The 13,027-nt window shown below is 34.3% G+C and overlaps 3 protein-coding genes across 9 annotated transcripts; 1 reads left to right on the forward strand and 2 right to left on the reverse strand.

The window, feature by feature from the left end:
- The first annotated feature begins 261 nt into the window (after nt 1-261).
- Arp6 (Actin-related protein 6) lies at nt 262-9,272 on the forward strand. Of its 2 annotated transcripts, XM_076691639.1 has the most exons (5): nt 262-404; nt 490-1,461; nt 1,531-2,030; nt 2,122-3,801; nt 3,978-9,272. In XM_076691639.1, exons 1-3 carry the CDS (start codon nt 328-330, stop codon nt 1,658-1,660), a joined length of 1,179 nt encoding a protein of 392 aa, XP_076547754.1. In that variant the 5' UTR covers nt 262-327; the 3' UTR covers nt 1,661-2,030; nt 2,122-3,801; nt 3,978-9,272. The 2 variants fall into 2 exon arrangements, with proteins under 2 accessions (XP_076547754.1, XP_034175521.1); XM_034319630.2 differs by having other exon boundaries at nt 2,122-9,272.
- Nucleotides 1,843-3,409, reverse strand: Uba5 (Ubiquitin-like activating enzyme 5). Its single transcript, XM_034319631.2, has 6 exons — nt 3,270-3,409; nt 3,021-3,156; nt 2,760-2,956; nt 2,506-2,692; nt 2,100-2,436; nt 1,843-2,021 (listed from the first exon to the last, which is right to left on the reverse strand). Exons 1-6 carry the CDS (start codon nt 3,407-3,409, stop codon nt 1,843-1,845), a joined length of 1,176 nt encoding a protein of 391 aa, XP_034175522.2.
- On the reverse strand, nt 7,092-12,396 carry CkIIalpha (casein kinase II subunit alpha). Of its 6 annotated transcripts, none has more exons than XM_034319629.2 (8): nt 11,964-12,128; nt 10,898-11,051; nt 10,708-10,819; nt 10,408-10,620; nt 9,770-9,964; nt 9,354-9,705; nt 9,195-9,272; nt 7,092-7,475 (listed from the first exon to the last, which is right to left on the reverse strand). In XM_034319629.2, exons 2-8 carry the CDS (start codon nt 10,990-10,992, stop codon nt 7,114-7,116), a joined length of 1,407 nt encoding a protein of 468 aa, XP_034175520.2. In that variant the 5' UTR covers nt 10,993-11,051; nt 11,964-12,128; the 3' UTR covers nt 7,092-7,113. The 6 variants fall into 6 exon arrangements, with proteins under 6 accessions (XP_034175520.2, XP_034175516.1, XP_034175515.1 ...); XM_034319625.2 differs by having other exon boundaries at nt 7,335-7,475; nt 9,179-9,272; nt 11,964-12,122; XM_034319624.2 differs by having other exon boundaries at nt 7,389-7,529; nt 9,179-9,272; nt 11,964-12,122.
- Between the last annotated feature and the right edge of the window lie 631 nt (nt 12,397-13,027).

Raw genomic sequence — 13,027 nt, forward strand, 5'->3', positions numbered from 1 at the left:
TAAAAAATAAAATCGCGTACCTTTAACCTTCCGGTCGCATGGGGGTGGAATGGATAGAATGGAGGTGCATCGAGGTGGGGGCGTCAGGCCTAGGGCACTATAATAGAGTATGGATCTGAAGGAATTGCTTCCTCCTGCTGCCGGTAGATGGCGCAAGAATCGAGGGCGCCATATTGAAGCCCTTTGAATCTGCCGGTAAGCGACATTTCTGTCAGTGCATGTATTAAAGAAATATATTCGATGAAACTGGATGACACTTTTACAACGTACCAGAGAAAAAGGAAAGCACAGTTGAACATTTTCTAATTGTTTAATCGTTTCTTTAATATGAGTAACTCCATTTTTGTTCTTGACAATGGCGCTTGCACGACAAAAGTAGGGTTAGCTTCTTCCGATAACCCCAAGTGAGTATCAACAATGAAACAAGGTTAGGTTCAAAATGTTTAAAAGGTTTAAAAATGACATGAATCTTAATGTTTTCACTTTTAGATTGGTTCCTAATTGTATAATGAAAGCGAAAAGCGAACGGCGAAGACCTTTTGTGGGAAATCAAATCGAAGAATGTCGAGACGCGTCAGGATTGTTTTACATTTTACCATTTCAAAAAGGGTATCTTGTCAATTGGGACGTCCAAAAAACTGTCTGGGACTACGTATTCTCGAAAGAATGTTGCCCGGTGAATTTAAATCAGCTTTCTGTAATTGTCACCGAGCCTTTGTTCAATTTTCCAACGGTTCAAGAAGCAACGACAGAAATATTTTTCGAAGAATACGAATGTCAAAGTCTCTTAAGAATTAATGCTTCTACTCTTTCTTGTTATCAGTATAGAACGGAAAATCCTAATACAAAGTGTTGCATAGTAGTTGATAGCGGTTATAGTTTTACTCACATAGTTCCTTATATAAATGATACCAAAGTTAAAGAAGGTATCAGACGCATCGACGTGGGTGGAAAGCTACTTACGAACCATCTTAAAGAAATAATATCTTACAGACAGCTTCATGTCATGGATGAAACTTATGTGATAAATCAGGTGAAGGAGGATTCCTGTTTCGTGTCTCAAGAATTTTTCAAAGATATGGAAATTGCCAAGAGTAAACTGGAAAACAATCCTATAATCAAAGATTATGTTTTGCCAGATTACACGACGTTGAGACGTGGTTACCTTAAAAATCCAGAACCTCCTAATGAACTACAAACTCTGCGTTTAAGTAACGAAAGATTTGCTATACCCGAAATTTTATTTTTTCCGTCGGACGTTGGCATCCGACAAATGGGTATTCCAGAAGCAATTATGGACTGTCTAAAAGGATGCGACGAAGAGACATGGCCACACCTTTTATCTAACATTATTCTTACCGGGGGTAATGCAAAGTTTCCAGGATTTCAGGAAAGAATATACAAAGAAGTTAGGAGTCTAGCCCCTGCTGAATACACGATAAATGTTTATTTACCCGAAAAGTATAAAAATATTTCAGTATTGTTAGAAATTTTCGACGGATACATTACTTATCATTACGTCATTTTCAGCCCCATCACGTACGCATGGCATGGTGGTAAAACATTATCCAAAGATCCAATACTTCCAACTCTTTTAGTAACTAGAGAAGATTACGAGGAAGAGGGACAAAATCTGTGTTTCGAACGTTTCGACGTCTAATTTTAATAGATTTGTATTTTTATTATACAAAGTCATATTGCACGTAAATAAGTTTTTAATTCTTTGATAAGTCCAACAGATAATAAATACGAAAAGGTAACAATTTGGAATATTATTTAGGAATTGTAAAAACGTTACAAAAGGTGCGAATGGAATGCATATATAATGTGCAAAAGCAACATTTAAATATATTTCATTTGTTGCATTAAATCTTCTAGACTAGCTTCAGATTCGGACAGAAATTGATTGGCTGACGGATCCGTCGTAGGCGTCGGTACGCTATACGCTTCTCTTACGCCTAATGACAATGGACGATCACTTTCATCTACCTGTCCATCTTGTTCATCGACGAGAGAAATTCCTAAGAATCGTATGAGAAATTTAATTATGCCTTCTAGTTTTTTGTATAGTATAGTATCATATTTTGTATGACACGTACCCCATTCATTATCTTCATGCAGGGGCTTATCGTCAACTATTTCTTCCTTTTTTTCTTCCGGTTTTGGTTTCAACGCATACTCCTGCTGACGTTCTCTACAATATCTATCCTCACAGTGTGGATTTGGTCTTAATATCATCTTAGGGAAGAAATCTTGCATTGCATTGTAACCTAAATAATAGGTCACATCTCCAAAATTTAAAAGGTATTTCAATGTATTCTGAACTAAAAACCCTGCCACAATGCCCATTGTTGTAGGTAATGATGCTGCGCATACGCCATCTCGTTTTAACGTTTTTTCATCTATGTTCTCTGCTACTACCAATGGAGGAGCGCACTAAAAGTGAAGTGAGGTAAAACTATCGACATTCAAATCTTAAGTAGTAATTTGTTGACTTTTAATCACCGCAAAACAAGCCGTTTCCCCGGGAATGATGAACTGAATGTGACCAGAAACAGCATTTTCAGAGACTCCACTTTCAAACCATTTCTGATTCAGTTCATTACAAGCAGCATTAATTGCCATCCTTGCTTCAAAATTGTCCACACAACTTAATACCAAATCTACCGGTCCCTTATTCAAACTCGACGTGCTAAAAATGAAATTTAATATCTACTACAGTGTCTTGTAATTCTAATCTATGAAAAATCATCTTATACCTTAAAGTGTTCATGAAATCTTCAAAATGATCTACTGTAGTAATGTTATAATTATGGGTATCAATATCTACATCAGGATTAATGTATTGCAATGTTTTTGCTGCTGCTTCTACTTTACTTTGACCAGCTTGGTGTGGTTGAAAGAAAAGTCTGTTCATATTTGCCATTTCTACCTTATCATAGTCGAAAAGAATTAACTGAAATTCAAATTGTTTATTATTTAAAGGATAAAAAATTCGTGATTTACAAGAGAATTACTACCTTTCCTATTCCACATCTTGTTAGCATTTCTGCAGTCACACTGCCAACTCCACCTACTCCAACTATAGCAATAGTTAATTCTCTTATCCTTTCATAGTTGTCTACTATACCCATGCGTTTCAATGCCATCAATCGACTACCCAAAAAATAGAATTCTTACATTAATATTATATACTTTGCATTTTCTGTATAAAAAAAGTCGGAGATAGATACAAAATATTTGTCATTACAAAAGAAGCTGGTAATTACCTGTAAGGATTAGAATCAACAACTTCGCTTGACATATGTTCTATCTTTTCTCTTGTTATAGACATATTTTTGCTCTGCTCTTCGAGTAACTTGCTTTCAAGTTCTTTAACTCGTTCTTGCAATTTCTCTACTTCGTTCATTGTTGAAAATGAAGCACTTTTACTAAAAAACAATGTCTACAGATCCAACAACATTGAATTTGACTGTAAAGGGGTAAAGAGTATATACTTTTTTTTTCGACCGTAGCACCATCTATACAAAAGTGGTTGAAACTATTCGACAACTTATTGACCGGTTTACCGACAAATTAGTTTCCGGGATTACCCGGTAGATGGCGCTAGTGGTCGTGTCAGTGTCGGTAAACCGGCCGATAAGTTGTCGAATAGTTTGCGCCGTTTTCGTATAGATGGCGCAACCACCGAAGTAGTTGCGCGTACTGCGTTCCCCCACTCCTGTTCGGCGCTCGGGAGGGGAGCTTAGCTCTCGGCGTTCAGTTCGTTGCCGACTTTGTCCATGCGTGGACTGTTCTCTGGTAAGAATTCGTCCCGAACGACGCTAAGCAAAATGAATTGTGGTTCAGTTATTTCTACACAGCGTGCGGCTCCCACGTCCCCATACTGCGGCTGTCCGGAAGGCCGACATTTGGAACTCCCTTTCTGGCGGAAAATTTAATTTTATGTTTTCCATATTATAGTTAAATTTTTGCAGATCTAACCTTGCCAAGGGAGTGTTTGCGACCCCCAAAATCATGGCCCTTCGAGAACAAAGCATGTCTAGTCTTTCTTTATCTGTAGTAAGTGGTATACGTATTGTTAACTTATTTAATTCCTTTGCGTATTTTCAAAATATAATATTAAAATAACGATACTTATATTTAGTAAAAAAATAGAAGATAAAGGAAAATAATATGCATACATACTTAAATTATACGAATCTTTACGTATGTATATTTAACAAAGAGTTTAAAGAAAAAACAATCATAGGTGTTTGATTTTAAAATTACAAAATGAATTGTAACGTTGTTTTTTTTTTTTAATACAAACGAAATTGTATTTGCTTCTTTTTTTTAAGTAGTTCTATACAGCACTGGTATTTTAGTATCGTTACAACGTTTCTTTTTGTTGCTGTAAATCATACATGTTATCGTTACATTATATGGTACGCACAAATGTCTCATGTCCGCACAAAACAAATCTGTAAACGTTTTGTCATTACTTTATTTTGCCATCGTATCAATAATTCCCCGAGTAAACATTGCAAAAACATGAAAAAACATATTGCATAATATAAAAATGGGTTATTTTTTTTTTCTTTTTCTTTTGTTATAATGCTTCAACGATCGATGACAGGTTCAAGTCAAAGCATTTTCGTGCACTTTGGCTAATTTTTATTGTCATACCTCAACCACGTCAAAATACTTTGTTTTACACTATCCCGCGTTTAAACAAACGAAGAATCTAAGTAATCTCTATGCAATCGAAGAGAAAAACAGGAAAATGTTGAAAAAGTCTGTAAACAAATTTTACTTTATCGCTTTGGCATTATAATGAAAGTATATAAAATTTGAATATACATTTGTGTACGATGAAACATTCAGTGCACTTTCTTCTCTCAGGATACAGCCGTTCTCGAAGGTAAATGTGAAAGAATTTTTAAGACTGGCCTATAAATGAACGATGACGATTGAACGGCGTTTCCAGTGATTTCCATTTGACATCACATTTTTGCTTTCAATGTATATGTACGTAATAAGAAAATTATGACGTTGCAAGTTAAAATTATCGAAGTTAAAATATCCAGCGTAATATATTAATTATATTAGTGACAATTCGTTATCTTAATTTTCTTCTTTCCGTTTTGAGTTCGTTTGCAGATTTAAATAGCAATTATTCAATAGTTTCTTTTTTTTTTTCTTCTATAAAACTAAACTAGATTATCGTAAACTTAACGCATGAACAGGGAAGGTTATCAAACTTGGATAAACAATTACATTTGCGCCGTTCTTGCCACGTGAAGATGACTTGAAATTAGATTATTTGTCGTGTACTAGCGATACGACAATTATTATAAGCATAATAAATAAAATTGTATTTATACTTTACTCGTACACGGAGTATTCCTTCATATTTTTTTTTTTTTTTTTTTTTACATGTTTAACATCTATAGCGCAGTATTCCACCTCGCACATCTATGTACTCTCTCGCTTATTTTCGCTTATCTGCGTACACGTATATATATATGTATATATATTTTTTTTTTGTTAGCATTATTGAAAAATAAAATATACATATATACATGTGAAATCTTAAAATACATGAGAATAAGGCAAAAACGGCGCAGTGATCAGAATAAAAAGCGAACATTACTACTTAGCCGATAATATTCGAGGGCACATAATGCTCGAATTTAAATTCACACTCCGCTTGGTAGGGTACGCATTTGTAATACGCTAGCGTATATACGTGTTTCCTATATACGTATATACGTATGTGTGCGTATGCGCACGCATACATATATACATTATACATATATATATATATATATCGAATTGACCGTACTTTATGCGCAATTTATACGTATAGGAACTGACGAATTCTTTCGAAATAATACGAAAGGACATGGTATACAAGTGGAGTGTGCTATAATTCCTATACATTCTTCAAAAGTACGTCATTTCTCTTTCCCTCTCCCTCGCACTTTCTCTCTTCCCCATCTTCTTCTAGTGGTGAACGTTTTTTTTTCTTTTCTTTTCTCTTCAAATGTACACAATAAATTGACTTAAATTCGTATATAAATAATTACTCGTTCAATTTATAAGAAACACATTGGTAATGCTGTATACGAAATAATTCGTGTAATTTCTTTGATCAGCGCATCAAGCGTACAAATGTACAGCAATACAAATGTTTCGGTTCGTTATCGGCGCGTGTATCGTTCGTGTGTAGGCTTTTGCTGACGCCAAGTGTTTTTTAACGTGCCTGTGAATTCTCGCTTCGATCGATGTTTGAATTGAATCGCGCGAATTATGGATTTCGATGCGAACTACGCGCGTCGGAATAACCGAGAAACGTAGATGAGCATTGAAGTTAACAAGAGGGGGACTAGCGTTTGAAAAATCGCATTCTCGTTTCTCGATTAACGATGCCTTTTTCTTTTTTTTCTTTTAACCAACGCGTTGGTAACGTGTCTATTACTGGATACATAGGTATTCACAGAGCACAAAGAGTACTTGGCTATAACAAACATTTTATTCAACTATCATTGTATCAGATATAAACGAACATTTTTATCATCGTTAAAAGTACTAAACCGAGCGGCCTAAAGGTACATGTATAAGTGTGAGCACGTGCTTTATGTATGTATGTATGTATGTGTGTGTGCGCGCGTGTGTGTGTGTGTATGTATGTGTGGATGCAAATACACGTGGCTTTTGCTTCGTATATCGTCTTAATTACGATGGCTTGTATAGTAACGGACGATCTTCCAAATGGCATAACATGATCTAATCGTATCTTTACGCGTTTACGAATTTCCCGTGACCATGGCGTTTGGTAGTAGCGTCAATGAAACACGGTTAATCATAAATCACAAGATGGAAAAAAGGCAACATACAAATATTTCAATGGCACACGTACACCGGCCAATATGGACGGAGCACGTACTCTGATCTGATAGATTATTTCATTCTGCCATTCTACACAGCTTCGTTTCTAAACCATTCGCAGTTATACTACAGTCAACGAACACATAAATTAATTTTTTTTTTCCGTCTATAGCCGTTCGACTTGAATCATATACACAGCGGATCGCTTCCGTTACAAGAAAAAAAAAAAAATAAGTTCGTTCAAGTGATTCCCGGATTAAAGAACAAGGAATGTCTAAAATGTAGAACTTTATATACCATGTCAGAATATAATCGCCATTTACATAAAGAATGGTCCACCGTCATACGAATTAGTACTTTTCTTCTTGATTTCGCAAGTTCAGGTGGAATGAATAGATCAGCCGTTAGTACATAACGAGCGAATAGTCGAATATCGTATGTAAAAGACGCAACGGATGTGATGAATACTTTAGAGTTTTCCGAGTCCCATTTGCAACTCTTCCCACCACATATTTCAGTCCGTCTGTTCCATGAACCGGCACGCTGCTCACAGTCACGCCTAAGGTTTCGATTAAGCCCCTCGCGCCAACAAGTATCGATACCTAAACGAAAATGTTTGATTCTTCGCACGCTCCTCTCATAAATACGTATACTGACTAAAAACAGAAGAAAAAAAAAGAAAAGAAATGTCTGCTTTGAAACGACCGAGCAATTCAAGTCCAGTTGTCGTTTAATACGGACCAAACTTAATATTATAATACAAATCCTTCCTAACCTATTATTGAGAAACTTCCAACGAAAGTAACACGCGTATCACGCTCCTTTCTTTTTCCCTCGAAATTAAACTTGTACAATATCAATTATAGTGTATTTTGTAATTTCAAATAAATTATTGAAATTCTAAATTATTGAATATTCTAAAGCTTTTATCAGATGATTATGTTAATTATTTTAACACTTTTATTAAACAATTAAATTTATGATATTTGTTGCGGTTAAACTTGCGACTCCAAGGTCAGTGCTTTTTCACTAGACGAACGGATACTATGATTGATATTGTACAGAGAGATTATAACATTTTCCCCGCGAATAGTGAAATTTCGACAGTTTAAATAAATTATTTCTGTAATGTGTATCAACCATCGTTTCGTTAAGGAGGAATCAAACATTTTCTCTCAGGTGTTATTTTATCACCGCAGCGCGTGCGACTTCATCCTGTTACTAGTATCGAGAAGAAATGCATTCATCGCATAATTGGCGAGGCATCACGATAACCGATTCTCGATGCGACAATAGAAGAAAGGATAGCAATTTTTTTTTTTTTTTAAATACATTTTACTCTAGCTTTAGATCGATCGACACTAAACGACATACAGACTTGAATCGTTTGAATATTTCAAATCAAACATTTGTTTAGTCGCATCTCTAGTTACACTATAACCATCTGAAACGATCTTCTTGTTAAAATCGAAAAGGAAGATATCTATAAAAAAGAAAAGAAAGAAAAAAAAAGACGTGGTGGTCGTTAAAAATTTTTGAAATCTAAAAGTACCACGTACTATGAAAAATTAAATATGCATTGAGAGTTGCAAAAAGAAGATCGCTTTATGTGTTGTTGAGAACCGATATTACTTTATTTCGTACGTTTTCAATATAATATGACTATAAATCGCATCGGTCATTCCACACTCCTGAATCCTGTTAATCAAGTATCACCGACAAGATGTTTTACATTTTGACAAAAATGCAGAGACTTAATTGTTCGTTACTTAGGTGTCTGGAACGACCTTGCGTAAAGCGTACCGTAGTGTGTGTGTGTGTGGTTTTTCTTTTTTTCTTTTTAATGCTTCAATCTAATCCGCAATGGGAACGATTCTCGACAGATACTTAATATTAAGGATTCACTTTAACATAAATGTGTTTTACGTTCAACGTTTCGAACACTTTACGCGACAACGATTGCCATTGCGAATTAGCTAAACTGTATATGCCGGACGATATCTAATAATCATGTAATAGAACTGCGTGTATTCGTACATTGTTATACTGACACGACCTGTTCGTATTTCCGGCAATCTTTTTTCCTTCATATTTTTTTTTTCGTTTTTTTTCATTATAAATATCATAAAATAGAAATTGCGAATTCGAATCAATTACGAACTTTACGGATGTTCAACTGATACCACGCATCGTATTCGGTGATGCGCGAATGGAAAGTTCGGGGGGCGTTCTCATGGTCGATTCAACAATACGTGAATGATATGATTAAATAATTATAAATTGGAAATTGAGGTGATGACATTACCTGGGCCGTTACTCACCTACAGGCAACGAACCTGTTACGGGAGTAGGTGACGATGATACCATGTTTAATCGACCTTGTTCTTTCGCTATTGGATCTAGAATAATTGAAAGGAAATAGAGAGATCATTTCTTTTCCTTTGAAATTATTCAACTAGTTTATGTTTCTTTTTACTTACAAAAATAGGGATGCTCCATAGCTTCGCGTGCGGTGAGTCTCTCATAATGATCGTAGCGCAAAAGTTTGTCAAGAAAATCAAGACTTTCGTGTGATACCAAATGCTGATTCTCCGAATGCATGAAACGTTCCCAACGTTTACGCGAATGTCGTCCTAGGATGTCGTTGAAACGAGGATCCAATTCGATATGGTACTTCTCAAGGTATTCGAACAGTTCCTCGGTTCCAAGAACCTTTGCAATTCTAACTAGTTGGTCATAATTATCGTGTCCATGAAAGAACGGTTCTTTCCTGAATATCATACTGGCAAGCATGCATCCGAGTGACCACATATCTAACGAATAATCATACATCTGGAATAAAAATTGAACAATGTATTTATCTATTGAAATATCAATCAATTTTCAACTTACGAACCTGAAAATCTACGAGTAATTCTGGACCTTTGAAATAACGCGAGGCTACTCGTACGTTATATTCTTGACCAGGATGATAGAACTCTGCTAGACCCCAATCGATTAACCGCAACTTTCGATTTTCATGATCTATCATTACGTTGTGCGGTTTCACATCCCTGTGCATTATTCCCATACTATGACAGTAATCCAATGCCTAAACAGAAAAACAATATCACACGTTACGTATCGTTAATGCGTTATTTTCATTTCTTTTTTTCATAAATCCATTACACAGTTACATTTATAACTACGAAATGAATTGAACGCTATCGACGTTACTTACTTAATGTAAGATTCACGAGTCCGAAAATTTAAACAATTTCTCGATCTCTAAGAATGTTTTCTATCATGTTATGAAAAACGAAAGAGAAATTTCTTTCTTCTAATGGAAAAATAGTAAATTACTTTTTACAAATATACAATACTATGCCAACTACAATAAATATTGTTATTAATGTAAAGAAAATTTGTACAAACTGAGCATTTAAGAACTCTTTCTTCGACCTACGATATACACCTACGTCTATCGAAACAATAATATCGAAGATTCGCATTGGAGTGATACTTGAACTTCATTGCATTTAACAATACACGCACTTTTAATAATTCGTAGAGGTAGTATCTTATGTCGTAGTCTGTTAGCGTCTGGTATAATTGCTTGAAGTCTGTGTTGTTGACATGTTCAAAAATCAGTGCCGGTGTCCTTGATACAGGATCTTTGACAACTGCTTGGAGAGTAATTATGTTGGTCCCACCTTTAAGATTTTCTAAGATTTTAATCTCCCTTTTTATTTTCTTCTTCTTTACTGGCTAGAAATGAAAATCATATGAAAATTAAAAAAAAAACTGTACATAATCACAATTCATTCATTACAATCTAACTTATTTCTTTTGTACCTTTAAAATTTTTACAACACATTTTTCATTATTTGTGATATTAATTGCTTCAAACACTTCGCTATATTTTCCTCTGCCTAATTTTCTTACTAACTGATAATCATCTTGTTGCCTATGTAATAAGGAATCAATTATAAATAAGCGGACTAAAATATAAATACACCGATTGTTGTAAGATTAATACACTTACCCCCAATCGACAACATAAGATTCATAGTCCCAGTAATCTCTAGGTTTACGTGCATTTACATCGGTGTAAACTCGCGCTCTACTGGGTAGTGCCATTTTTTCTGATATATCACTACTGCTATTTGTTTTGTCGATTGCTATGCTTTCACTGTTGTCTATCGAAAAATTATAAAAGGTAGTTAATTTATCTCCTCCACTCACCCAGTTACGAATGCGCGAGGACAAACATACACCTAAGTCATTAAAAAAAAATTATATTAAAAGGAGAACATTAAATACATTATGATTTGTTAAGAAAACTATACAGAATTTTAAGATAATAATTCTAAGTTAATTAACTTGTGCTTCCATATTTCAAATAAGTTATGCATTAAATATCAAAGACATCGGTATTCATTGAAACAATTCGATAGCACACATTTATTCATAATATTACAATGCATTTATAATTAATTACAATAATTTAATGTTCATGTATAAGCATTACAAGTATAACAATCGCTCAATTTTTATACATTCTTTGCTCCAAATTTTATAAAACATACATTCACACTACGACCACTATGTTCGATACATTAATGATGTATGAACATTGATCACATACAAAGATGAACCTTATTATTTAGCAATGCGATGACTATATTGAATAGAATGTACAGAATAAAAATTATTTGTACAGAGTAAAAATCAATACTAGCTATGTAATTGAAATAACAAAGCAAGGAAAGAACTTGGGTACTTCATTAACCAACAATTTCAACTTGAATTTTCATAAATATCAGCAAATATATGAGGAAAGTATATGAAATAGCTTATAAATTTTGTAGTGTACTTTTCACTGAAGGTATTTATTAACATTCAAAGGGGGATCTGATCAGAATAACCAGTTACATGGTTAGAAGAATCAAAACAACTTCAATAAGAATCATTACATGATATAAAGTAGAGTATCAGGTGAAAATATAGGTGGTAGAATGGAAAATCTAACAAATGTAAAAATACGTTGATTAGAATGAATGAACACTATTCTGTAGATGTCTATTGATTATAAGTTTTTAGAACATTACCGTTTCGTTCCAATAGATTTAGACGTGCAACTTGGTGAACGAATAGTGGTACATGTATAGGTGGAATTTCCACGTGGAAAAATTTGATATTTTCATAAAGGAAGAAAAATCGAGGGAAAAATTTATCTCCTATCGATACACGGATTAGAAACACGCACAGGCATAAAGCACGAACACACATGTACGAGATAAATCACACGCCATCGCAATCAGGAAATTAACGTTCGACTTATTTTCGACTCACCTAATGCATTCCGGACCCGAATCTTGATTAGATTGATCGCAACAGATCAGTAAATTCCTCGTGAGATCACGCAACCTGCTTCCCGAGTACGTGAGGCCGCGCGAACGCGTGAAACTCAAAGATTTTTGCGGGCGGCCGGCTTCTCAAACGAGCGAGGTCCAAGATGGCAACCAACAACCCAGCACAAACTTCAAATATATAGATTGAAAACCATCAACTTCCAAACGTTAATAATCCTCCTCAAAGGATAATTTATTATCGGTGTCGTTTCCTTAAAATATTCATTTTCGATTCCCAATTAATTGCACTTCTTATATTTTCATTTATTTTACTAAAACTGATATTTGATGGAATATAAAACATAAAACTTTTACCACGTTTTTCATGCAGATAGAGGAAACTTAAATATTAATTTTCTAATATTACGTTAGGCTATTAGACTGCATATATATACAATATATATATATATAAAATAGCAGCAAATTGCCACCGGAAACATACAAATAAATTAAATAATAACTTTGAATAGACCTCCTACAAAATAGTAAAAATTAACAACAAAATTTATAATTGTAATACAAAGATTGTAACTTCTGCTGAATAGTGAATAATATTCTTCGTTAATACAAATGAATATACATTATTAAACACATATTTTATAATGAGGAATTTAGGAAGACAACCATATTGACCAATCAGAATTGCTTTTTGTCAACCCAACGTATAAACCGCGTTCTCCATGACATTGAAGTTAGTAACTTCAGTGTATATTCGAGGTAAAACGAAATTTAATTTTTGTCTGTTACATAAAATGCATACA

The sequence above is a fragment of the Osmia lignaria genome, chromosome 13 (assembly GCF_051020975.1).
Source record: "Osmia lignaria lignaria isolate PbOS001 chromosome 13, iyOsmLign1, whole genome shotgun sequence".
NCBI classification, from domain to species: domain Eukaryota; kingdom Metazoa; phylum Arthropoda; class Insecta; order Hymenoptera; family Megachilidae; genus Osmia; species Osmia lignaria.

Bases quoted from the DNA above. Each gene is read 5' to 3' on its own strand.
- CkIIalpha (XM_034319629.2), bottom strand. From the start codon at position 10,992: ATGGCACTACCCAGTAGAGCGCGAGTTTACACCGATGTAAATGCACGT. The intron at 10,820-10,897 runs GTAAGTGTATTA...CTTATTACATAG, and splicing joins TCTTATGTTGTCGATTGGGG to GCAACAAGATGATTATCAGT. The intron at 9,273-9,353 runs GTAAGTAAAAAG...CAATTATTCTAG, and splicing joins TATGGAGCATCCCTATTTTT to ATCCAATAGCGAAAGAACAA.
- Arp6 (XM_034319630.2), top strand. From the start codon at position 328: ATGAGTAACTCCATTTTTGTTCTTGACAATGGCGCTTGCACGACAAAA. The intron at 405-489 runs GTGAGTATCAAC...TTTCACTTTTAG, and splicing joins GCTTCTTCCGATAACCCCAA to ATTGGTTCCTAATTGTATAA. The intron at 1,462-1,530 runs GTATAAAAATAT...CGTCATTTTCAG, and splicing joins AATGTTTATTTACCCGAAAA to CCCCATCACGTACGCATGGC.
- Uba5 (XM_034319631.2), bottom strand. From the start codon at position 3,409: ATGAACGAAGTAGAGAAATTGCAAGAACGAGTTAAAGAACTTGAAAGC. The intron at 2,693-2,759 runs GTATAAGATGAT...TTTCATTTTTAG, and splicing joins GATTTCATGAACACTTTAAG to CACGTCGAGTTTGAATAAGG. The intron at 2,022-2,099 runs GTACGTGTCATA...TACGATTCTTAG, and splicing joins GCATGAAGATAATGAATGGG to GAATTTCTCTCGTCGATGAA.